General features: G+C 38.1%; 3 protein-coding genes and 1 pseudogene across 6 annotated transcripts; 3 read left to right on the top strand and 1 right to left on the bottom strand.

Moving 5' to 3' along the window:
• Positions 1-705: 705 nt before the first annotated feature.
• LOC106381847 (callose synthase 7-like) lies at positions 706-4273 on the bottom strand. Of its 4 annotated transcripts, none has more exons than XR_007323538.1 (5): positions 3647-4273; positions 3458-3558; positions 3104-3308; positions 1808-2964; positions 706-1009 (listed from the first exon to the last, which is right to left on the bottom strand). XR_007323538.1 is itself a non-coding variant. In XM_048757042.1 (4 exons), exons 1-3 carry the CDS (start codon positions 3873-3875, stop codon positions 3213-3215), a joined length of 426 nt encoding a protein of 141 aa, XP_048612999.1. In that variant the 5' UTR covers positions 3876-4256; the 3' UTR covers positions 706-1009; positions 1808-3212. The 4 variants fall into 4 exon arrangements, 1 of the variants encoding a protein (XP_048612999.1); XR_007323539.1 differs by having other exon boundaries at positions 3213-3308; positions 3647-4271; XR_007323537.1 differs by having other exon boundaries at positions 3191-3308; positions 3647-4264.
• An 842-nt stretch (positions 4274-5115) lies between these two features.
• LOC106378471 lies at positions 5116-6122 on the top strand. The gene has a single exon (XM_013818591.2). The coding sequence runs from the start codon at positions 5374-5376 to the stop codon at positions 6058-6060; it is 687 nt and encodes a 228-aa protein (XP_013674045.1). The 5' UTR covers positions 5116-5373; the 3' UTR covers positions 6061-6122.
• A 3576-nt stretch (positions 6123-9698) lies between these two features.
• On the top strand, positions 9699-14843 carry LOC106381845 (probable leucine-rich repeat receptor-like serine/threonine-protein kinase At3g14840). The gene is made up of 15 exons (XM_013821781.3): positions 9699-9879; positions 9988-10159; positions 11597-11668; positions 11804-11872; positions 11962-12033; positions 12135-12206; positions 12292-12363; positions 12447-12518; positions 12633-12704; positions 12804-12875; positions 12971-13042; positions 13123-13191; positions 13281-13346; positions 13431-13493; positions 13616-14843. Exons 1-15 carry the CDS (start codon positions 9792-9794, stop codon positions 13656-13658), a joined length of 1146 nt encoding a protein of 381 aa, XP_013677235.1. The 5' UTR covers positions 9699-9791; the 3' UTR covers positions 13659-14843.
• A 110-nt stretch (positions 14844-14953) lies between these two features.
• On the top strand, positions 14954-24088 carry LOC106378470 (annotated as a pseudogene).
• Positions 24089-25192: the final 1104 nt, after the last annotated feature.

The raw sequence follows: 25192 nt of genomic DNA, 5'->3' as shown, positions 1-25192 counted from the left end.
TTTGCATAAGTAATCGTCACATGATCCGCACAAATATCAAATTACTATTGTGTAAGGCGAGAAGTGAAAATATTAAAGTTCGCCACTGTGAATAGCTTTTTCTCTGTCCCATAATAATTTGGTTTTCATTTATTCACGTTTAAACCAGCAAGATTTGCTATTTTTGAAAATATAAAATATAGTAGTTGCCTTTAACGGTTACGAATTGGTCTAAACAATTAATAAATAAATTAAGTGTCTACAAAAAAGTATATGTTCTTCCTATATTTGAAAGAAGCGCTTAATGGTAAATGAATCATTTGTAGAGTTGAGGGTTAATAAGATACGTAGCAGTTAATAAATAAAAGGTCAACAATAATACTGCCTATAGCAAATACGATTTGATTCGACGTGATCTGAAGTACAATTCTAGGTTATTATTCAGAATAGGTTTGAAGCTGCTATCTTTCCTTTCTACTCATTTTGTTAGGTAATTGTCTTAGGGACACTCAAAAATCTAAAGGAAGTCTGGGAGAAATCTGTTTGTAACAAGCTTGATCTCCCGTTAACGAGGTTAATGGTGACTATCAGCGATGATGTGGTTGCTTGTTAAATGTTAACATTATATCTTATCTGCTAAGTTTAAACTTATGTGCTATTTTAATAGTTGAACCACAACCTAAGTCAGCCATTTATATTTAGCTATTATACTTAACATCTACTAAATGACATAACACTAAAGATATATGTTGGGGTCTCGAGAACACCAATAATACATTAAATTATCTGGAGAGAGCATTCAATTAGCTATGGAAAACACTTGGGGATACAAGTTTAAGGGGTAAAAACATTAAAGTAGACAAACACATCAACATTTATCTATGTTGGGTAGATCGGGTTTCATCGGTTGGCTGTCTCTCTCTCTTTCTTCTCTTTGGCCTCCTTCTCTTTTTGTTTCTTATATTCTCTAATACGAGCCAGGTCTTGTGGGGAGTGTGTACCTATCCTCAATCATGGAGATCACCTCAGCCTGAATATAATCGAATTCATGAACAATTGTATGCATAAAACGTTACTATGAACTGTAGCGGTCACTAGTAGGCCTAGGCCTCTACCAATGCAGCCAGTAAGATAGTCCATCAGTTAGGTAACATCTAAGATAATTATTACTAGTAATGATCTAAATTCACAGTTATTATTTGTGTTAACGTTCAATCAGTAGCATCTAACCTACTAATATATCAAGACAAACAACAGTGGCTTTGGAAACATTAAGCAGGCAGGAAGTATATATGATGAGCGCTAATATAAAGCTTAGCAGCTATCTGTTCAAATAGTTAACAACATAAAGCTTAACAGTTACATGTTTAAATAGCGACTATTATAACTAACAGACTTAGACCGAAACCTCTACAGCATAATGCTTAGCAGTTACGTGTTGAAATAGCGTCTACTATAACTAATAGACCTAAACCTCTAAAATTGCATCTCGTAAGAGAATCTAGCAGAGTTACTTAGAGTTACAAGAGAATCATTGGCAGTTTCTATTCATGGTAACGTTCCCTCTGAAGCGTGAACCACAACTGATACAACAGGTCAAACAAGGGTGGCGGTATAATATTAGTGTTAAATCCATAAAGTAACAATAATAAATGATCATAGCATTTACGTTTTGAAGTACCAACTACTAAGACTAATGTAGTTGTTATAGTCGTAAATAACAGAAATTCTAGCAGTGGTAAAGTTAATATTAGTACTTTTTTTTTGCTAACAAGATTAATACTTACAACTACGAAATAGCAAATGAGTTATTGTCTTAGATACTAACCTTTGATTCCTCATCTAGCACTTTGACATGTGCTGGGTTTACACAGTATCTAACGACCACCGGGGGGTGTGGTTGATTCAGAATCATTGCAAGCCGGCTCTGACTCTAAGCACACAGACAATGACGAACTTCCCAAAACTACTTGAGACTAATGGATTTTTGGCTTGTGATATGATCTTCTCAAACGTTGTGTTACGCAAAAAAAAATCTACCTCATCCAGATCTTGAGCCTCAATTATGGATTTTGATTCTCTTGGATTTGTGGTATGTATTAACCTTTTCACATCGGGTTCTTCGCTTGCAGCAAACATGCACTCCAGCAACCACAATTCTTCAATCTCGGCTACTTTGGTTCTCTGAAACAAAGAGGGAAATTAAAGAAGAAACTGTTTTGTTTATGACGAGAGAGAAATGGAAAGTTATGTCTTCAAACACAACTAAGACCATCTCCATCAATGAGAACCCCCAAGAGGTTCTTTTGATTTAATTAAGAGTAAAAAAGTTGATTTGTCTCCTAGGAATTATTTTTTTCCTCCTCCAATGGGAGAACCCCATAGGGGTTCTTAATTAATTAATTTTTTTTGAAGTAGAATTATTTAAAATTAAAAGAAACATAATTTTGTTATAAAAATGACATAAAAACATATTAAAAAAAGAAATACAAATACTAATCGTAAACGAGAAAAAAACCGATTAGTCGAAATCGGGTATTCCAATATCGTCGAAATTATTAGAAGAAGAAGATGCCATTTTAAAAAGATAAGTGAAGAAATGTGAAGAACAAATTGTTTCTTAAAGAGATAAGTGAAGAAACAATAAAGATAAGAAACAAGTGGAGAGATAATAACAAGTAGAGAAAACAATGTGAAGAAATGTGAGAAAACAAAGTCTTAAAGAAAGAAGCAACATGTGAGATACGGGAACAAATGGTTTGAATCAAAATGTGAGAAGAAAGAAGTCTTATAAAGACAAGTTGTATTTGGTTCGGTAAAACTTCAAAAATAAACGTGAAACATATCACACAAGTTGTTACTTCACTAGATACAAAACACAACAACTTTTTACAAGGAACATATTGTCTTTTTCTATCACATGGTTACTGTCTACTGTCCCATGTCTTCCACCCCAACTGTCTTCTTCTGTCCTGTGTCTTCCACCTGCAATACAAACAAAGATAATAAAGATACATCAGACCATCACATACCAAGACAACACGAGATACACATAACATCAAGCTTTATTACTACACCAACAGGGAGGAAAACAACAACAAAGACTGAAACGAAAAGCATTAACCTTTAAAAGAAACAATGTAGACAACAACACGAGACTGAAACAAAAAGCATTAGCCATCAAGCTTTAAAATTCCTCCTAAGCAACTACCATTAAGAGAAGGAGAAGATACTCATGGTGTCTTTTTCCCTTCTCGGTTTTCTATATTATCCTCATAGAAATTCTGATAGTACGTCTGAATTTCATTGGAATCACTCGTCGGTTCCTCCTACAACAACAATAACAAATATTCAAGAACTACAATCTCAAGATTAAAAAAAACGGTCATACATCACAACTAAACAAGAATAATTTTACTTGTATAATACTCGAATTCATTCAAGAGAAAATAATGCCAATCAATCAAGTGATATATACCTCTTGTAATTTGTGCAATAGATAGGTTTTAAATTGACGGACTCCTCGTCTACTTGATGTTGGATCCATTGTATGAGCCCTCTCAAAGGCATGGAAGCGACCTATAGCAAGATGAAAAAACTTCTCAAACTCTATCTACAACACTTGCACAGTAAAAAAAGAGCTATAGGAGTCAGAAAAAAATTATACAGAGGTAAGCAACTCTTGGATTATCTGCTTCAATGTCATTAGCTACACGAAGAATGGGAGCAATCGCTGCGAGAGAAGAAGGCACAAGCTCGCTATCGATGATATTCTCGTCTTCGTTACGATCAATCATCATCATCGTCCCAGCTCGCGTTATCCTCCGATCATCAATCATCATCATCTGCGGCGGCCTCCCATCCTCGCCGCCTCTTCCTCCGCTCGTACTCGCCATACCCGATCGATTACTGTTACCAGTTCCTCTTCTTCTCTGACAATACTTGAGGAATCGATGTTTATTATAATACTCATTGTGGATTTATATGTGCAGAGGAAAAGGAGATGCGAGCGCGGAGAGAGATGGAGATTCGTTGAGTGGGGTTTGGGGTTATCTGATTGCTCTATGAGGAAGTAAAAATAGATGGAGATGCGAGCGCGGAGAGAATCAAAGAAGAGAGGAAACAGATCGAATACGAAAGAGAAGAGAAGAGGTCACCTTTTCTCAAGCCAATATGTATCTGCCAGGTATGGGGTTTTTACTGATTCTTCAACCTCCATATATAGGACCGGTTCTGTCTCTTTATTTCATTTTTCATTTATTTTTTCACCTTTTTTCGTTTAGAACCCCTCAGTACAACCCCCAATGGACCTGCTCTAATAAACTAAAAAAAAAAGTAATTACTGTTTTTTTGTTTACTCTTGGTGTCTTTTTGAGAAGAAGTAAAGTATAGCATGTGGCGTGTAGTATAAGGATTTAGCTTCTAGGCTCTGAGTCAGAGCCTCTGACACATTATCTACGAGTACAAGATAGAGTTGCTTTAGTCGTATAGGGGTGTTTTGGTATTAAAAATAAATAAACAATGTGTCGGGTATTCTACCAATTTTAAGATTTTCCGTGTGTATACAGTCTAAATGAACACCCCTAGTCAATGGTGACGGTGACGAGTAGACACACGGCCTATCAGGGAGGAAGTCACTTGAACATCACATGTAAGGGGTCAGCTGACCTTACCTAAATTATAAAATCTTATTATTAAATATATTTTGATGGAAAGTCATTAAGGGACAGTTATTATTAAATATAAAATCCAGTTTACAAAAAAAAAATTTTGAAATGACTTTCTAAAATTGAAACAACTTTAATGAAAGGCCAGTTATCTTATAAGACATAAAAATATAGAAAAGTGAAATAATTTGGATGAAGGAGGTTAATTAAAAGAAAAGTGAAAACTGATTAAGACGTCTGCTGGAAATAAAAGAAATAATATCTGCCGACAAATAACATCTACAGAGCAAGACGATGAATTATTTTAGTGCATGGGGTCCTTCTGTTTTTCTGAATCTGGCCCAGTTTTGCTTATTTTTATATGCAAGTAGCTATCCTCTCCAATCAAATGATAATAATGTTGACTTACTTATTATATGATCTCTCAAATGTCTTTGTGAGTAAGTCTTTCTTCGAGTCTTCTCAATATTAGATAAGATAACTATATGTGATTAGTTTAGATATGATTCTCCTATATTCTTGTAAAGATACAGAGCATATTCTGATATCTCTCAACTGCTTTGTATTATATATTGTGAAGAGTAATACACGTACAATTCAAGGGAAACTCACTTGCTTTCATGGTATCAGGGGTTCTAGCGATCCAGAACCTTAATCTTTGCTCCTCTCTCTCTCTTATTCTTTTCTTCTTCCGCATCAACTTTCTCTTTTCTATTCCCTCTCTCCAATGGCTGCTGCTCCAGCGCAACTCGAGCGCGCCTATGGCGTTACCAACATCAAACACCATATTCCCATCATTCTCGACATTGACGATGGCAACTACGATGCTTGGAGAGAACTGTTTCTCACCCATTGCGAAAGCTTTGACGCCTCCGGCCATCTCGACGGTACGCTGTTACCCACTGATGTTGCTGATGTCGCTTGGAAGAAACGTGATGGTCTGGTGAAGTTATGGCTCTACGGTACCTTGTCCAAAGATCTCTTTAAGAGTACCTTCAAAACCGGTGGAACTTCACGAGAGATCTGGCTTCGTCTGGAGAACTTCTTCAGAAATAATCGGGAGGCTCGCGCCATCCAACTAGACCACAAGCTTCGCAACACCGAGATTGGAGATATGACGATCCATTCATACTGTCAGGAACTCAAGTCTATCGCCGATGTTCTATCCAATGTCGACGCACCTGTGAATGAAAGAGCCTTGGTGACTTACCTTCTCAATGGCCTCAATGCTAAGTATGACAACATAATCAATGTCATCATGCATCGACAGCCTTTTCCAAGCTTCGAGGATGCACGCTCCATGCTACTTCTGGAGGAAGAGCGTATCAACAAGGGTAAGAAGCCGAATCCTACACACACTGACTCTGCATCTTCGGCGAAGGTCCTCGCTGCCACTGACTCAAGTTCTGATTAGAAAGCTCCCAGCAACAGAAACCATCAACAACAACGTTTCAATCAGAACAGAGGACATCGAGGACGCGGTGGACAGAACAGTCGCGGCCGTGGTCGGAACCAACACAATGGATCACGACCTCAGTTCAATCCGTGGATTCCTCCATACTGGCAAGGCGGGTTCCAGATGTGGGCTCCTCAACAGTACAATCCGTGGACTCAACTTCCTTCTCCTGCTGCTCAACAACAGGGACTACTTGGTCCTCGACCTCAGCGACCACAACAGGGGCAGTCCTCAAATGGAGGAAACCACAAGATGGAGCAGAACGCGGACTTTGCTCAAGCCTACAACACCCTCACTCTAATGGATCCTTCGGACAACAACTGGTACATGGACTCAGGAGCAACGTCACACTTGTCCAACACCACATGTAATCTTAAGTCAGTTTTTAATAATAGCATTGGAAAGACAGTTACAGTTGCAAATGGAGGTATGATTCCAATAACGAAATCTGGTTCTCTTACCTTTCCTACCAGATCTCGCCCTTTATCACTTAATACAGTTCTTGTAACTCCTTCTATAATTAAAAATCTGATCTCTGTTCGTCGTTTTACCAAAGACAATTCTTGTTCTGTTGAGTTTGATCCCTTTGGCTTTTCTGTGAAGGATCTTATTACGAGGAAGACGATTCTCCGCAGTGACAGTACCGGAGATCTCTACCCCATTCTCCCTTCAACTCAACTTGCGCCTTCTCCTTCAGCTTTCTCTGCTTCAATAACAGACTGGCATCATCGTTTGGCTCACCCTAATGACCAAACAATGAAATTTCTTCTTTCTTCTAATGCTTTTTCATGTAATAAACGCGACTTATCTCATATTTGTTCTGCTTGCCAGTTTGGAAAACAAATAAAGCTTCCTTTTATTCATTCAAACACAACAGTTGATCATCCTTTCGACCTCATTCATTCAGACTTATGGACTTCGCCGGTACAAAGTGCTAGTGGTATCAAATATTACGTTCTTTTTCTTGATCATCACTCTCACTTTCTTTGGGTATATCCTATGCGCTATAAACATGAAACGTTTTCTAATTCCTCCACTTCGCCAACTATGTTAACAATCAGTTTGGTAAAATAATAAAATCGTTTCAGTGCGATGGTGGAGGAGAGTTTAACAACTCACAGTTTCATAAGTTTTTTGCAGACAAAGGAATTACCTTCTGTTTTTCGTGTCCTCACACATCTCAACAAAACGGAAAATCAGAACGGATGATTCCTGCGATGTCTTCTTTTCCAAGCTAATCTACCCTCTTCGTTCTGGGTGGAGGCTTTACACACGGCAGTCCACATCCTGAATCTTCTTCCTTCTAAAGCTATTCAAAACAGAGTTCCATTTTCAGTACTTTTCAATAAGCCAATCTCTTATTCTCATTTAAAATCATTTGGTTGTTTGTGTTATCCTAATATAAATCATTCTAATGCTCATAAACTTTCTCCTCGTTCCTCTAAGTGTCTGTTCTTAGGATATCCAAGCAATCATCGAGGGTACCGATGTATGGATCTCTCCACAAATAAAATCATTTTCTCGCGTCATGTCGTGTTCGACGAAACGCAATTTCCGTATAACGGCTCTAAACCTCAAAAAGAGTCCACATACGACTTCCTTTCTTCAGAAACTGAGCCTTCCGCTATTTTTAAAAACATCTTGGAATCACCTCTGCCTGGTCCTCCACAGGTCACTCCTCAAATTCCACAAGATGCGCCAACGCTCCCTGCTCCAGCAGCGGTAGCGGCTCCTAGGCATCCCATGTCTACTCGCTCCAAACATGGCATATCCAAACCTAAACAGATTTTTTCTCTTCTTGCCAAACCTTTCTCACCACTTCCAAAAAGCCATATTCAAGCATTGAGTGATCCTAATTGGAATCCATCTATGACTGTTGAGTACGATGCTATAGTTAAAAGCGAGACTTTTGATCTTGTGCCTAGACCGCCTAACGTTAACATTGTGCGCTCTATGTGGTTGTACAAACATAAGTATGATGCAGATGGAAATTTCAAAGGCCACAAGTCACGACTGGTAGCCAATGGAAAGTCTCAAGAGCACGGCATTGACTACGATGAAACATTCAGTCCGGTAGTCAAACCAGCCACCATTCGAACGGTTCTCAATGTTGCTCTCGAGAATGATTGGCCAGTTCACCAACTTGATGTCCAGAATGCTTTCTTGCATGGCACGTTGGATGAGGAAGTATACATGTTTCAACCACCGGGATTCATCGATAAAGATAGACCAAATCATGTTTGCAAGCTAAAGCGTTCAATCTATGGGTTGAAACAGGCTCCGAGAGCTTGGAATGCAAGATTTGTTTCATTTATTACTAACAATGGCTTTATCCAAACAAAAATGGATACAAGTTTATTTGTTTACAGGAAAGGAAATCTCATGGCCTATCTCATTCTATACGTTGACGATATCATATTAACGGCTTCTACTATTTCTCTGCGAGACACCGTTATCAATATCCTCAAATCGGAATTTCCAATGAAAGATCTTGGAGTCATCAGCTCTTTCCTTGGCGTCTCGGCCAAGTTCAATGAGAAAGGCCTCTTCCTCTCTCAAGCCAGCTACACAACGGAGATAATTCAACGAGCTGGCATGTCTGATTGCAAGCCTTGTACGACACCAGTAGACCTGAAATCAAAACTTGCAGAAGATGCAGGCAAGTTAATAGACAACGCTACAGAGTATCGAAGCCTCGCCGAAGCTCTCCAGTACCTGACATTTACCCGCCCCGACATCTCCTATGCAGTCCAACAAATATGTCTCTTCATGCATGCACCTCGCGAGCCACATATGCAAGCTCTCAAGCGTATCCTACGCTATCTACAGGGCACCAAATCGATGGGACTTCAACTTCTGAAATACCAAAAGCTGTCTCTTACTGCATACACAGACGCTGATTGGGGCGGTTGCCCTTCGACAAGAAGGTCTACGTCGGGGTTTTGCATTTACATGGGAGACAACTTGATATCATGGTCCGCAAAGCGCCAACCAACAGTCTCCAGATCAAGTGCCGAAGCTGAGTATAAAGGGGTTGCAAATGTCGTGGCAGAAGCGTGTTGGCTAAGAAATCTTCTCCTCGAAATGGGACGCCCTCTACGGCAAGCTACGGTGGTGTATTGCGACAATGTCAGTGCAGTTTATCTCTCTACAAATCCCGTTCATCATCAGCGAACCAAACATGTAGAGATCGATATCCACTTCGTCCGCGAGAAAGTTCGTATGGGGGAAGTCCGAGTCTTTCACATCCCTGCTACACTGCAATATGCAGACATTTTCACCAAGGGCCTTCCCTCGACATTGTTCCTTAGCTTCAGATCCAGTCTTGGCGTCAGAGAACCAACGCTGCAACTGCGGGAGGGTATTAGATAAGATAACTATATGTGATTAGTTTAGATATGATTCTCCTATATTCTTGTAAAGATACAGAGCATATTCTGATATCTCTCAACTGCTTTGTATTATATATTGTGAAGAGTAATACACGTGCAATTCAAGGGAAACTCACTTGCTTTCACTCAATTCGTCGTCACTAGTAAGTCTTTCTTCGAGTCTTCTCAATTCGTCGTCACTCGTCACATATATAAACTGATAAACCTTTCTTATACTACTCCACTCTCATCGCCTTTTCTCTTCTCCCACAAAAACAAATTAATAAACAGTGAAAGAAGAAGAAGAAGAAGAAGAAAATGTCGTTACCTCGACTTATCTTTATGTACGTACTCGTCTCCCTCATCTTCGGCTTCGCTTCTTCTCAAAAGTTAGCCAGAGATGAAGGTATATATCTATATATGTATTTGTTAATGAGTGTGTACATAGTACGTTACGTACGTATGTATTAATTCGTCACTCGTCAGTTTATATTACTTTTCTGTGACGTCGCAGTGGACGTTTTAAGAGCCGCGGCGAAGGTGTTACAGCAAAAGAAGTGGAATTTCAGTGTGGATCCATGCGACGTCGCTTCCGTAGGAGGGTGGAGAAATCCTAACGCTGGCAAGGGTTTCGAAGACGCAGTTACTTGTAACTGCTCCTCCACACTTTCTCACGTCACCAGCGTGTTCGTTCCCCTCTCTCTATGAATTATCCAAAAATTTGAATTACCTAAAACAAATTAATTATATATGATTATATTTTAGGCAAATCTCCAAAATAGCATCTTTATAAGTTTATATCACAAAAATAACACTCCAAAACTAAAATGACCAAAATAGCACCTTTCTAAGTTTATCCTTTGAAATTTTTAATTTTTTTATTTTTCAAAATTTGAAATCTTATCCCCAAAACCTCATTTCTCAACTCTAAACCCTAAACCTTAAACTCTAAACCCTAAACTCTAAAACCTAAACTCTAAACCCTAAACCCTAAACTCTAAACTCTAAACCCTAAACCCTAAATCCTAAACCCCACCCTTTAACTCTAAACCCTAAGTTTGTGACTTTTGATAAAACATTAAGTGCTATTTTTGTGACTTTTGACCTTGAATGCTAGTTTGGGAACAAAAACTTGATTTAGTGCTATTTTTGTCTTTTTGTCTTATATTTTTATCTAAACTTTTTTGAATTATTTAATATTTTCTTATGAATAACTTTTTGTTTTTTTTAAAAAAGTTTTGTTCTTATAACTAAAATAATCTATCAAATAACTCGAATTAGAAGATATTTTATATGATTTTTTTATAAGAGAAAATCAAAACTGAATCGAATTTATTTTGGATCTGATGTATTTTGATGGAATGATTGGTTGGACTGTAAATACATGTTTTAGCTTTAATTTTTACCTACTACTTTTAAAATAATCAATCATAATTTAACTCAATTTTTAAAACTACAACAAAAAAAAAAAAGGCTCTAAACCCTTTATTTAGTAAAACAATATTGTTTTGTGCTATAGGAAAACTAGTATCTTGTTTTTCCTATTTCATTTTTACATCCACAGCCGATATATTAATAATTAAAAATTATACAGATTAACTTTTACTATACAAACTTTAAAGCTACAATCTAACCAATCATCCTTTATCCAGTTTCAAATCTTACTCAAACCAAACAAAAAAGTTTAGAAAATTCGAACGAGAATTTCATACTCAATGGTCTGTATATCATTATATCTAGAAAAAAAAGAGACGAATTAAAAAACCAAAATGAATAGAAAGCCGAATTCTACGCCCATTAAAAAAATTAAATTGAGTGGCTACACTCATTTTATTTTATAAAGTAGGTTAAATGTTAATTTTTTACTGGTTACAAAAAAAAGTAGGTTAAATAATGCCCTTGACAAAAAAGGTTTGCATGCATGAATGTAGTAGACAAGTTACAAAGCAGTCCTTGACCTGACCTTTTCTGATGCTTCCCTGAACCTATGAACTAATTAATTTTAGAGGGTTATTTAGCTTTCGTGCTGAATGCATTGCACCAAAAACACAATTAATGGGCCTATTCTTTCACTAACGGTATGTTGAAACCTCTTCTTCTTTTCCCTCTTAAATCCTGGACAGAGTTCTCAAGGCACAAAACCTTAACGGATCTCTTCCTAAAGAGTTTGCAGGACTTCCTTTTCTGCAGGATATGTAAGACTAGCAAATTTATCCCTGGAACACTCTTTATTACAATACATCTGCAACACTCTTTATTACAATACATCTGCAACTACCGGGGCCTTTCATTAACTAACTGAACTGTCACTCTTTTTTTTCTCTTTGCAGTGAACTGTCTAGAAACTATCTCAACGGTTCCATTCCTCCGGAATGGGGAGCTTTGCCACTTGTGAACATGTATGTATATATATGCGTTATCTCTCTTCAGACACACTTTACTCTGTGTATGAATCTGTAGATTGATTTGTTGGATGATGAGAATGCAGTTCAGTACTTGGAAACCGGATAAGTGGTTCAATCCCAAAAGAGATTGGAAACATTACAACCCTTATTAGCCTGTGAGTACACTTCCTTGGTCCATATCTCTCTACAAATCTAAAATTTTCGGATAATTCATACTTTGGTGATAATATCTTGATTCAGCTTTTTTTTTGTTTAGTATCTTGGAACTTAACCAGATTTCAGGGAAATTACCTCAAGAACTCGGGAATCTACCAAACATTCAAAGAATGTAAGGATCATTGTCCAAGTTCTTTCAAAATCTACACAACATTCAAATAATTTACTAGTGTTAAGTCTTTGTTTATCTTTTGTAGCTTTCTTAGCTCGAACTATTTGAGTGGAGACATCCCAAGTACATTCTCCAGACTTACAACACTGATTGATTTGTAAGTATTCCTCAGATTTTCTTCTATTCTGTAATGCATATTTTGTTGTAGATTCTGACTATATATATTATTTTGATTTGTAGACGTATAAGTGACAACCAATTCACCGGTACTATACCAGATTTCATCCAGAACTGGACAAACCTTGAAAAATTGTATGCAATTTTTTGATTAAGCTTAATCAGATGAATAAATTTAACATTCTTAAGAAAAAAAAAGGTATTGGTGACTTATAAAGGAATGGAATGTTGTTTTGTTGCATGCTACAGAGTTATTCAAGCAAGTGGTTTAGTCGGACCGATTCCTAATACCATTAGTACTCTCAAAAAGTTAACAAACTTGTAAGTACACCAGCTTTGTGTATGAGATTCCTTGTTGTCAGCATTAGTGGATTCATTATCAATGATAATTATTGTTTCTTTTCCAAACTTTTTTTGTAGGAGAATCAGTGAATTGAGCGGACCAGGATCTCCATTTCCGCCACTACAAAACATGACAACGATAAAGACATTGTGAGTTTGAGTCTAAGACTAAACAAAATTAGTAATAGTTTTCTTTCCACCTTTGTTGAGCTTAACTTCTACTATCACTCGCTGTTTGTTTACAGGATTCTTAGGAACTGCAATCTTACAGGAGAGTTACCTGCGTATCTTGGACCGATCACATCTTTAAGACTCTTGTAAGTAAACTCTTTTCTTCTTTGACCAGCGTAAAATATGAAAAAAGAATCCAAGCTGACATTGTAGACTCCTTTTGCAGAGATCTTAGTTTTAACAAACTAAGTGGACCAATTCCGGTAACATATAGCGCTCTTTCACGAGTTAACATGTATAATTCTCTGCTCTTTTCTTGTGTTGTTAAAACCTATCAACTGGATAAAAGTTAAATGCATTGAACCTTGTTTTCTAATCTTCTAGATATTTTACAAGTAACATGTTAAATGGGGAAGTTCCAAGTTGGATGGTAGACAAAGGAGCCAAGATGTGAGTTTTTCAACGATATATATATACAACACAACTCTTTGTAGTGACACACCCCAATAACATTTTCTTTGGTGTATATTGCAGTGATCTAATTTATAATAACTTTACCAATGATCCAAGAACTGCAGAATGTCAGAAGAATGATGTGTAAGAATAATAAAAATTATAAAAAAAACAGTTCTAAAAAAAAGAATAATAAAATTAAAACATTTTGTGCCTTGAAGAAACACACAATAAATCTTACAGTTTCCTGGTTCTTTAATTCACAGGAATATGTTTTCAAGCACAAATCCTTTGGTGGCAAATAACTAGTAAGTCCTTTTTTCTTCTCATAAATTTTAAAATCTTATCTCTAAATTCATCTCCAACCCAACAACAAAACTTTACTTTAGGATGATTTTCACATAAAAACCGTTTCAGCCAACACTAAAAATCACACTATTTTAATGCAACAATTTAATAGCACACCAAATCTAGTGTGATACTAATCATCACACAAAACACAATTTACTTATGTTTATTTATATACAAATGAATAAAATTTTATATATATGCATATGTAATAATAAATAAATATTTATAGTAAAATAAAATATATGTATTGAACTAATTTATTTAAAGCTATTATTTAAATAATATTTTATTTTGACTAGTAAATATTTTATTTTAATATATTTTTACGGATGTGTTTTATGTAATATAATTATATAATAATAATTACTTATATTTTAAATATTAAATAATAATAAAAATTGTAATATAATAAATGAAATACCCTAGAATAACATTATATTTTTTTATCACAAATATAACACACAAAGGTCAATATGACCAAAATATGTTTCATTAAAGAGGTAAAAGACACTTATACTCCTATGGTTAACTAATCTAGACTTATAATTTATATTTAAATAATGGGATTGGAGGGGGGATGGGGTTTAGTATTTTAGAATAAAATTTAAATGGTTTAGGATTTTAAAATAAAATTTAAATTTAAAATAATAATTTTAAAAATAGTTTCAAATAGAATTTTTGGATTTTAGAATAAAAATCGAAAAATAAAAAGTTTTCAATTGAATTATTTTTTACCAAACACTTTTTTATTATTATTATTATTTAAATATTTATCTTTATTTATATATCTATAGAGTAAAAATATAAATGCCATTACCTCTTTAATGAAACATATTTTGATCATTTTTTTTTGTTTGTTTTTTGGTTCAAACAAACTCTTTTTTGTTATGAACAATGTGGATTACTAGTAACCAAATGGCCAAACCGTGGCCCATAGAGAGAGAGAGAGTCGGCGGCCCAAAGGGAGAGAGAGTGGCCGACCTTAGACTTAGAATAGTTTCATTTTCTCTTCATGTTTATCTTTAGGAGGTTTTTCTTTTTCCTTTAGGATAATGATTTGTACACTTTCCTTTTATCTGATTCTTGTAAACCCCTATACAAGGGAACACTTTGATTCAGTAATAATAGAGACATAACACACGATTTCCCCTCTTGTTCACAACACGTTATCAGCACGATAGCCTCTGAACCCTGAGACCAAAAAAAAAAAAAATCGAAACCCAAAAGCCTAAACCGGCGACCCAAAACCTAAACCCTAATCCTAATCTTGTTCTTAGTTCATCCAAGAACTCAGGAGATCCATCTTGAAACCCAAAGCTTCTCAGATCACGTTCCAGATCAAAAGAACTGCCATCCAAATCGCGATCGAACCCGAAGTCCGCGACCAACCCGAGACGATCCGATCCCCGAACAGCTTGCAGCCGAGACGCCTCCAGCCCGCGATCGACTCCATCCGCGACCCGATAGGAGGCAGCAGACGTCCGATCATCTCATCTCGAAGTCTCATCCATTCTCAGGTGGTCCGGTTCCAAATCCCCTACGAAACGAAGGTAAAAACACAATCTGAGAACCTAGAACAATAAGAACCCTAATTCCATCATTATGGAAACAATGTCTTGATGAAACCCTAAAAGAAACCCTAAGATTAAAATCGACAATCTCCTAAACTAGAAACATAAATCGATTCCAATTAGAACCTGATTGTATGTTGATTGATTAAATCTGAAACATGACAAACCCTAATCAAGGAATCGAAAACCCTAAACCCTAAAAGAAGTTAGTGTCCGATTTCATGTTTGGTCTTGCTTGTTTGATTTCTGATTTGATTTGAGGTTTAGGATTGTTTAGATTGCTTGAATCAATCTAGCTGAACATACAAATACTTAAGGCCTTGAAACCTTAAACATAAGTTGATAGAACTTTAAAGATTGAAAACCCTAGGAATCATAAGAATGTTTAAATCGTTTTGCATGAAACCGAACATGAAATTGCATTCATAATTGTTTAAAACAAGATCGGCCAGCATATAGATCACACGAGCTTAAGTTGTTTGCATTAGAAAACCTATAGGGCCGTGTGGCTCATGATTGATAGCACCATGGTCGATTAGTATTGTTTGAACATCATAAATGCATAAGACGTGTTGTGGCCGAGCTTGCTAATATCCTGCGGCCACGTGATCCCATTGTGAATCTAAAATTTTGTATGATAATGTGGATCAGATGTCGAAAATAGCAAACAGAGACTACGCAGCCCTTAATCTCTCCGGAGACAATTACTTGCAGTGGGCGCTAGATACAAGGATTAGTCTAAAGTCCAAGGGACTCGGTGATACTATCATCGAGGACAGCAATGAGAATGAAAAGAATAGATACAGGGCCATATGTTATATGCGCCATCATCTCATTGAGGGTCTTAAGGATCAGTACATGACGATTGAGAATCCATTGGATCTTTGGAATGCTTTAAAGCACAGATATGATCACCAAAAGATGGTGTTGCTTCCAAAGGCAAGGCACGACTGGGTGCATCTCAGATTCATGGACTATAAGTCTGTGGATGAGTATAATTCAGCCTTGTTCAAGATCGTCTAAATACTAAGACTGTGTGGTGAAGAAGTGTCCGATGTGATGATGCTTGAAAAGACCTACACGACTTTTAATCAGTCGAATTCTGTGTTGCAACAGCAATATAAAACAAAAGGTTTTGCCACATATACCGATCTGATCTCGTGTCTACTCTTGGCCGAGGCAAACAATGAGCTTCTTATGAAGAATAGTGGGGCTAGACCGGCCGGGACAGCACCATTACCCGAAGCCCATGAGGTTGACAAGAAAGATCCCAAAGAAACCTACTACGCCCAAGACAACAGGAAACCATACGGTCATGGCCGTGGTGGGTACAGGGGGCGTAGGCGTGACAATCATAACGGTCGAGATAACTACTCAACCGGCCGAAGAGGAAACCACAATAACCGTGGTCGTGGTTCCAATCACGGTCGGGGCCGAGGGAGTTATGGCCGTGGATGAGGTGGCATATCCAAACCATCTCACACGTCCAAGTCATTGTGTCACAGATGCGGGATGGACAACCATTGGGCCAAGAACTGCAGAACTCCGAAACACTTGTGCGAACTCTATCAAGAGAGTCTCAAGAACAAGAACCCGGAGGCAAACATGATCCAAGAAAATGGTCATGATGACAAAGGATATGGATATGATGCTGACAATGAATCCGACAGGGACAACAAAGATGACCAAATGGATTTTGAGACATCCGACTGTCTAAAGGACTAGTTTTTCGAATCACATTGTCTTATTGCTTTATGTCTTTGATTTGGTGTTTTTTATTTTATGAAATGACATTTATATTAATAAAAGTTTTAAGGATCTCATAAAGTCTCTAAAGTTCAGTAAAATTTTATATATAGAAATGAATGATGAGATGAGTATACTTGTGGTGGATAGTGGCACAAGTCATACGATCCTTAGAGACAAAAGGTACTTTATGAATCTCACAATGCAAAGTGCAAAGGTACAAACCATTGCGGGTGAGGCCAGCCTGATTGAAGGTCACGGCCAGGCCTATGTGATGATGCCCAAGGGCACTCACCTAGAGATCAAAACCGCCTTGTATTCCCCAAGCTCTAGAAGAAGCTTATTGAGTTTCAAGGATATAAGATTGAATGGTTTCCATCTTGAAACATGGGAAGAAGGAAACAAAGAATTCCTTAACATAACTTTGATCACCAAAGGCAATAAAAAGATCCTAGAGACTATGCCCGCAATGTCTACTGGTCTTTACTATGCAATGATCAGTATGGTCGAGGCAATTGCCTCCGAGTTATTCACTTTATGGCATAACCGGCTTGGCCATCCCAGAACAGGAATGTTGCAAAAATTGATGACGAATTCACAAGGGAACACGTTTAAAGGAGTGATCCCACGAAATCTCACATGTGCAGCATGTGCACAAGGGAAACTCATAACTAGGCCATCACCAGCCAAGGTTAATAAAGAAACCTTAAATTTTCTGGAAAGGATCCAAGGAGATATATGTGGACCAATACACCCACCTTGTGGGACGTTTAGATACTTCATGGTCCTCATTGATGCATCGACCAGATGGTCGCATGTATGTCTATTGTCCACTCGGAATCTAGCCTTTGCACGGCTGCTTGCTCAGATGATAAGGCTGAGAGCACACTTTCCAGACTTTCCTCTTAAGACTATACGTCTAGACAATGCTGGTGAATTCACGTCCCAGGCGTTTAATGAATACTGTATGTCCATGGGGGTAAAAGTAGAACACTCCGTGGCACATGTCCATACACAGAACGGCTTGGACGAATCCTTCATTAAACGTATCCAGCTGATAGCCCGTCCATTGCTAATGAAGTCTCAACTTCCGGTATCAGCATGGGGACATGCGGTTTTACATGCAACGGAACTGATTCGCATCAGGCCATCTAGTGAGCATAGATATTCACCATCCCAATTACTTACGGGTCATGAGCCAGACGTGTCCCACATCAAAACATTCGGATGTGCCGTCTACGTTCCAATTGCTCCACCACAGAGAACTAAGATGGGACCGCAGAGGAGGATGAGAATATACGTAGGATATGAATCCCCAAGTATTATAAAGTATCTTGAGCCAACAACCGGTGATTTGTTTAAGGCCAGATACGAAGACTCACAGTTTGATGAGTCCACATATCCGTCCTTAGGGGGAGATAACAGCCGGATGATAACAGCCGGATGATAACAAAAGAGTTAGAATGGTTTAGACCATCAACATCTTGGCAAGATCCTCGGACTAAAGATTGTGATTTAGAAGTCCAAAAGATAATACATCTTCAAGAGCTAGCTAATAGACTGCCAGATACATTTGCTGACCCAAATAGAGTGACAATATCACACATCCCAGCTTGTAATGCACCTATAAGATTAGACGTCCAGGATGGACAATGTCAAGTGGCTACAGAGTCTAAGCAACGTCTAAAACGTGGCAGACCAATTGGTTCCAAAGACAAACAGCCTCGGAAATCCAAGAGAGGTGCTGGATCCGAGAGCATCAAGGAAACCGTCCAGGACATAGATGGATCGGTCGAGCCGACCAGAATGGTCGAGCCAAGAGTACCGACCACACCCGATGATCCGGCCGTTCCTCAAAGTGAGGTCCGGGACGCTGGACTTCACGGGACACAAGAGCCGGACAACCAAGAGATCTCTATAGACCATGTGATGTCTGGAAAACAATGGAACAGAAAAGATATCAACGTTGATGATTTATTTGCATACAAGGTAGCACTTGAGATCATGAATAAAGATGAGGATCTAGAACCCACGTCCATACAAGAATGCATGCTAAGATCATATTGGATCAAGTGGAAACAAGCTATAAACGTGGAGTTAGAATCATTGAGAAAGAGAGGCATTTTTGGCCCTATAATCCTGACACCCAGAGATGTCAAACCAGTGGGATACAAATGGGTCTTTGTAAGGAAGAGAAATGAGAAAGGAGAAGTAGTGAGATACAAAGCACGGCTTGTAGCACAAGGATTCTCACAAATACCAGGAATAGACTATGAGGAAACTTATTCTCATGTGGTGGATGCAACTACATTGAGATATCTAATCAGTCTGGCCGTGAAAGAAAACATTGATTTGCGCCTAATGGATGTAGTTACTGCATACCTGTACGGACCACTAGATAATGAAATACATATGAGATTTCCAGAGGGTATTGAGCTCAAAGATAAGAAAGGTTCTCGAGAACAACATTGCATTAAGCTGAATAAAGCTTTATATGGTTTAAAGCAATCAGGTCGAATGTGGTACAACCGGTTATCCGAGTACCTAACCAAAGAGGGTTATAAGAATGATCCAATAAGTCCATGTATATTCATAAAGAAATTCGACAGCAAGGGCTATGTTATAATGTCTGTTTATGTGGACGACCTGAACATAATAGGAACCTCTGGAGAGATTTCCCGAACGGTCGAGTGTCTAAAGAAAGAATTCGAAATGAAAGACTTAGGGAAAACTAAGTTCTGTTTGGGATTACAGTTTGAGTATAAAGCAAATGGCATCCTTGTGCATCAAGAAACTTATACAGAAAAGATACTCAAGCAATTCAATATGGACCAGGCACACCCCTTGCCGTGTCCTATGGTCGTAAGGTCCTTAGACCTGGAAAAGGATCCATTCGGACCTAAGAAACCGGACGAGGAAGCACTCGGATCGGAAGTGCCTTACTTAAGTGCCATTGGGGCCTTAATGTACTTAGCTAGTCATACTAGACCGGACATAAGCTTTGCCGTGAGCTTACTATCTAGATTTGGTTCATGTCCGACCTTAAGGCATTGGAACGGAGTGAAACATCTGTTCAGGTATCTGCAAGGAACAAAGGATCTCGGTTTGTTATACACCAACCGGCCAGGAGAGAACATGGTCGGATATGCAGATGCTGGGTACTTATCTGACCCACATCAGGCTAGATCTCAAACAGGATATGTGTTTACACATAGTGGAGCCGCAATATGCTGGCGTTAAACAAAACAATCCTTAGTTGCTACATCATCTAATCACGTCGAGATCATAGCCATGTATGAGGCAAGCCGTGAGCTTGTCTGGTTGAGGAACATGACCGGCCATGTCTTAAAAGAGAATGGTCTGGCCGTGGGACAAGAGAAAGAGGAACCAATGATCATCTACGAGGACAATGCAACGTGCATTGCTCAGCTCAAGGAAGGATACATCAAAGGAGACAGGACAAAGCACATCCTGCCCAAGTTCTTTTTCACCCACGACTTGCAGAAGGCAAAGGAGGTTCAAGTAGTTCAAGTCCGATCCAGCGACAACTCAGCCGACGTTTTCACCAAGTCTCTGCCAACCTCAACGTTCAGGAAGCTGGTTCATCAGATAGGTATGCGCCGGCTGAAGGATCTTCAGTGATGCCTTCATCAGGGGGAGTGTCATGCGTTGTACTCTTTTTCCTGTCTACGGTTTCCATTTTTCCCCACCTTGGGTTTTTGGTTTTCCTAGAGAGGTTTTAACGAGGCAACATCGTGCATGATACGAGCCCATATGGTTCTAGCATCCAAGGGGGAGTGTTATGAACAATGTGGATTGCTAGTAACCAAATGGCCAAACCGTGGCCCATAGAGAGAGAGAGAGTCGGCGGCCCAAAGGGAGAGAGAGTGGCCGACCTTAGACTTAGGATAGTTTCCTTTTCTCTTCATGTTTATCTTTAGGAGGTTTTCCTTTTTCCTTTAGGATAATGATTTGTACACTTTCCTTTTATCTGATTCTTGTAAACCCCTATATAAGGGAACACTTTGATTCAGTAATAATAGAGACATAACACACGATTTCCCCTCTTGTTCACAACATTTTTAGTCTTTTGAGAGATTTACCTTTATAATAATATAAAAGTAGTTAGTGTGAAGTTTAGTGTTGTGGCTAGAGAAGAATATTCACTAAGCAAGCTAGCATTACTGATATTATGTTGTAATGTTTTGCTACAGCTCAGACGTTTCTTGTCTGAGTAGCTATATATGTCCCAAAAGTAAGTATTTGAAACTATATATACTTTACAGAAAAACCTCGCACCGTTTCTGATTTATGTTTTTGTTATTAATAATTGTTTCTCAGCTTTCTATGGCCTTCATATAAACTGTGGTGGTACTGAACTTACAATCAATGGGACTAAGTATGATGCTGATACATCGGATAGAGCAATCTTCTACGACAGTAGAAACGGTTGGGTTTCTAGCAACACCGGGAGATTCTTGGATGATGAGCGGTCTCCCAAAGGAGTAACCTTATTGGAAAATACGTCAGAGCTTAAGATAGCAGATCCTAGTCTTTATACACATGCCCGTCTCTCTGCCCTTTCCCTCACTTACTACGCTTTTTGTCTTGGACAAGGAAACTATACTGTTAATCTTCACTTCTCTGAAATTATGTTCAGTGGCTACCAAACATATAGCAGTTTGGGGAGACGGTTCTTTGACATATACGTTCAGGTAATTTACTTACACCTCTAAAATCTTTTGAAAAACATCCTGTTGTGAACAAACTTGAATCAAGCACAAAAAAACAAAAACACTTAGAGAGTAAACACAATTGAGATAACTAATTTACAGCACGTTAGACCGTATTTATACTACCTCAAAACTTCGTCAGGCCCAAATGTAATATTTTAGTGATGCGCTGAGATTTAAGCCACTTCTAGAATCAACAAATTATATTGCTTAAATTGGTTTTCATGTGTGATAATGTGAAGGGAAAACTTGTGGCTAAGGGTTTCAATATAGTAGATAAGGCAAACGGTGCTGGAAGAGCTGTGGTTAAGAGTTTCCCAGTCAGGATTACAGATGGGAAACTTGAAATAAGATTGTTTTGGGCTGGTAAAGGCACTCAAGCTACTCCTGTAAGAGGTGTATATGGTGCTCTCATATCGGCTGTATCTGTAGATCCAAGTAAACTTTTCTAAACCTGGAACCATCTCACAGAGATTTCACATTTATTTGAGTGTTTATTCTTGCTTTGTTTGTTGTCTCTTGAATATTTTTGTAGAATTCATTCCACCCAAGGAAGCTGGCACTGGAAGTGGTGGTGGAAGCTCTATTGGCATATTGATTGGTGCGGTAGTTGCTTTAACGGTGTTTCTTGTGTTTTTAATCGGCTGTATCTTATGGTGGAGAGGTTGCTTAAGACCCAAGAGTCAAATGGAAAAAGGTACGATTCTAAAATTAATTGATTTTGAGTTAAAAGTGTACTAGATTTTGATTCGCACTTTGAAACGCGAAACTTTTAAAAAAAAATTCTTCATCTTCAGATTTCAAGAACTTGGATTTTCAGATAAGTTCCTTTTCGCTAAGGCAAATCAAAGTTGCCACAGACAACTTTGATCGCGCAAACAAGATCGGAGAAGGTGGCTTCGGTCCTGTACACAAGGTCCGCATCATAATGTAATTGACGTTGTTACGAGAAAAAGATAGATGATAAATGTTTGTACATTGTATGAATCCAGGGAACGTTGAATGATGGAACAGTAATAGCGGTGAAGCAACTATCATCAAAATCAAAACAAGGGAACCGAGAGTTCTTGAACGAGATTGGTATGATTTCTGCTCTACAACATCCACATTTGGTTAAACTGTATGGATGTTGCGTGGAGGGTGACCACCTCTTGCTAGTCTACGAGTACTTAGAGAACAACAGTCTCGCTAGAGCACTTTTCGGTCCTCAAGAGACTCAAATACGACTAGATTGGCCAAATAGGCAGAAGATTTGCGTTGGAATAGCTAGAGGTCTAGCTTATCTTCATGAGGAATAAAGACTCAAGATTGTACACAGAGACATCAAAGCGACTAATGTCTTGCTGGATAAGGAACTCAACGCAAAGATTTCAGATTTTGGTCTTGCTAAGCTTGATGAAGAAGAAAACACACACATTAGTACACGAATCGCTGGAACATAGTGAGTTAATCAATCAATCACAAACAAGAAGTTTCAGTTCTGTTTAGATTTCTTATTAACCAAAAAAAAACTTGTTTATGTAGCGGATACATGGCTCCAGAATATGCCATGAGAGGTCATTTGACAGATAAAGCAGATGTCTACAGCTTCGGCGTCGTTGCTTTAGAAATCGTTCACGGAAGAAGCAACACCATCACACGTTCCACAGTTGATACCTTCAACCTTCTTGACTGGGTAAGTTTTATCTTTTCAACTCTAAACCCTAAACTTTAAACATGTTTCTAAACAAAAATGATGACTCTGAATCTCAATATATTTCCAAAGGTACACGTTTTAAGGGAGCAAAACAAACTGATGGAAGTAGTAGACCCGAGGCTGGGAACATATTACAACAGAGAAGAAGCAATGACCATGATCCAGATCGGGATCCTCTGCACCAGTCAAGTTCCGTCGGAAAGGCCGTCGATGTCAACAGTGGTGAGCATGCTCGAAGGAGGTTCCACGGTGGATGTTGAGAAGCTTCTTGAGGCTTCGTTAAGCAGAGGAAGCGAGAAAGACGAAGAGAGCATGAGAGCGATGAAGAAGCATTACACGATGGCGGATCAGACTTTTAGCACCGACGGGCCATTCACATCTTCTTCTACGTCTACGGCCAACGCTAGCGATCTTTACCCTCTTAAGCTTGATGCTGCTTACTGGAACTCTAGAGTTTAGTTATGAATTATGTTTTTGCAAAACAAAATATAATGCTTCCTGGTTATACGTATCCCATATATATTACTACTGGACCGGAGCATTACGAAATGTTTTCGTAGCAATGTGTTATCACGAAGACGATTTTAGAATTTTTAGAAAAGTAAATTGGTTCTTATAAATAGATATTATACTTTTATTAAACTAAATATCAAATTAATTAGTAGTGTACAAAAAAATATTCATTATTTTTTTAAATAAAAACTATGAAATTACCTAATATGATTAATATATATGACAATTAATGATTATGAATAATATATATACCAAGAGCACAAAATACAAAGGCGGATAGCCTAGCACGCAGTGTCAGGATTCAGCTGTCTTTCGTCGTTCACATGGATCGATATCTTCCGGTTTGGTTTACAGAGTCAGTATGAGTTTGTAAAGTTGATGACAAAAAAAAAAGAATAATACATATTTGATAATAATTTTTGTATCCTCTCTTTTTGTTTAATTTTATATTATTAAAAGAAATTAAACAATCACATTAAGCATATAATAAAAAAATTATATTTTTTCTTATATGTTAAAAAAATTATATTTTGAATATTTTAAAACAACTATAAATGACTAAACACTACAAGAAAACACGCCGAATTCCGACGGAGGTTCCGACGGACATCAATGTCGTCGGACATTTGTGACGGATTACCGACCAATTTCCGACCAAATCCAAAAAATTGAAGTCGTCGGAATTCCGTCGGCCATTTCCGACGGAATTCCGACGAAACAAGGGTCGTCGGAATTTTCCGACAACTTTTCGACGACATTCCGATAATAAATGTAACCGTTGTAGTCATCGGAAGTTCGTCGGTATATTCCGACGAATTTTCGACGACATTCCGATTAACAGTAAAGTCGTCGGAATTCCGTCGGAATTTTCCGACGAATTTCCGACGAACCATGTGACCGTTGCTGACAAATTTATATGACCGTTGTATAGCCGTTTGAGATTGGACAATACCGACGGAATTCCGACGGACTGCTTTACATCCGTCGGAATTTCGTCGAAAAGTCGTCGGAGGGCCGTAAGCAATTTCCTATAAATACAACCCCTCCTCATTCAACTCATTCACACTTCATTCTCTCTTCATTCTCTTTAGTCATAACAATTCCGTGAAAATCATGTCTTCAGAAGTTTATTATCGTTCGTGGATGGATAAACCTCATTTGGATCCGAACACCAATTTGCTTACGGAAGAATACGTTCAAGGGATTGGAGAATTCATGAGGCTTGTTCAACAG

Source organism: Brassica napus, chromosome C5 (genome assembly GCF_020379485.1).
Source record: "Brassica napus cultivar Da-Ae chromosome C5, Da-Ae, whole genome shotgun sequence".
In the NCBI taxonomy this organism is placed as follows: Eukaryota; Viridiplantae; Streptophyta; class Magnoliopsida; order Brassicales; family Brassicaceae; genus Brassica; species Brassica napus.
The sequence above is the reverse complement of the archived record's forward strand: the minus strand, read 5'-3'. Positions and strand labels throughout refer to the sequence as shown.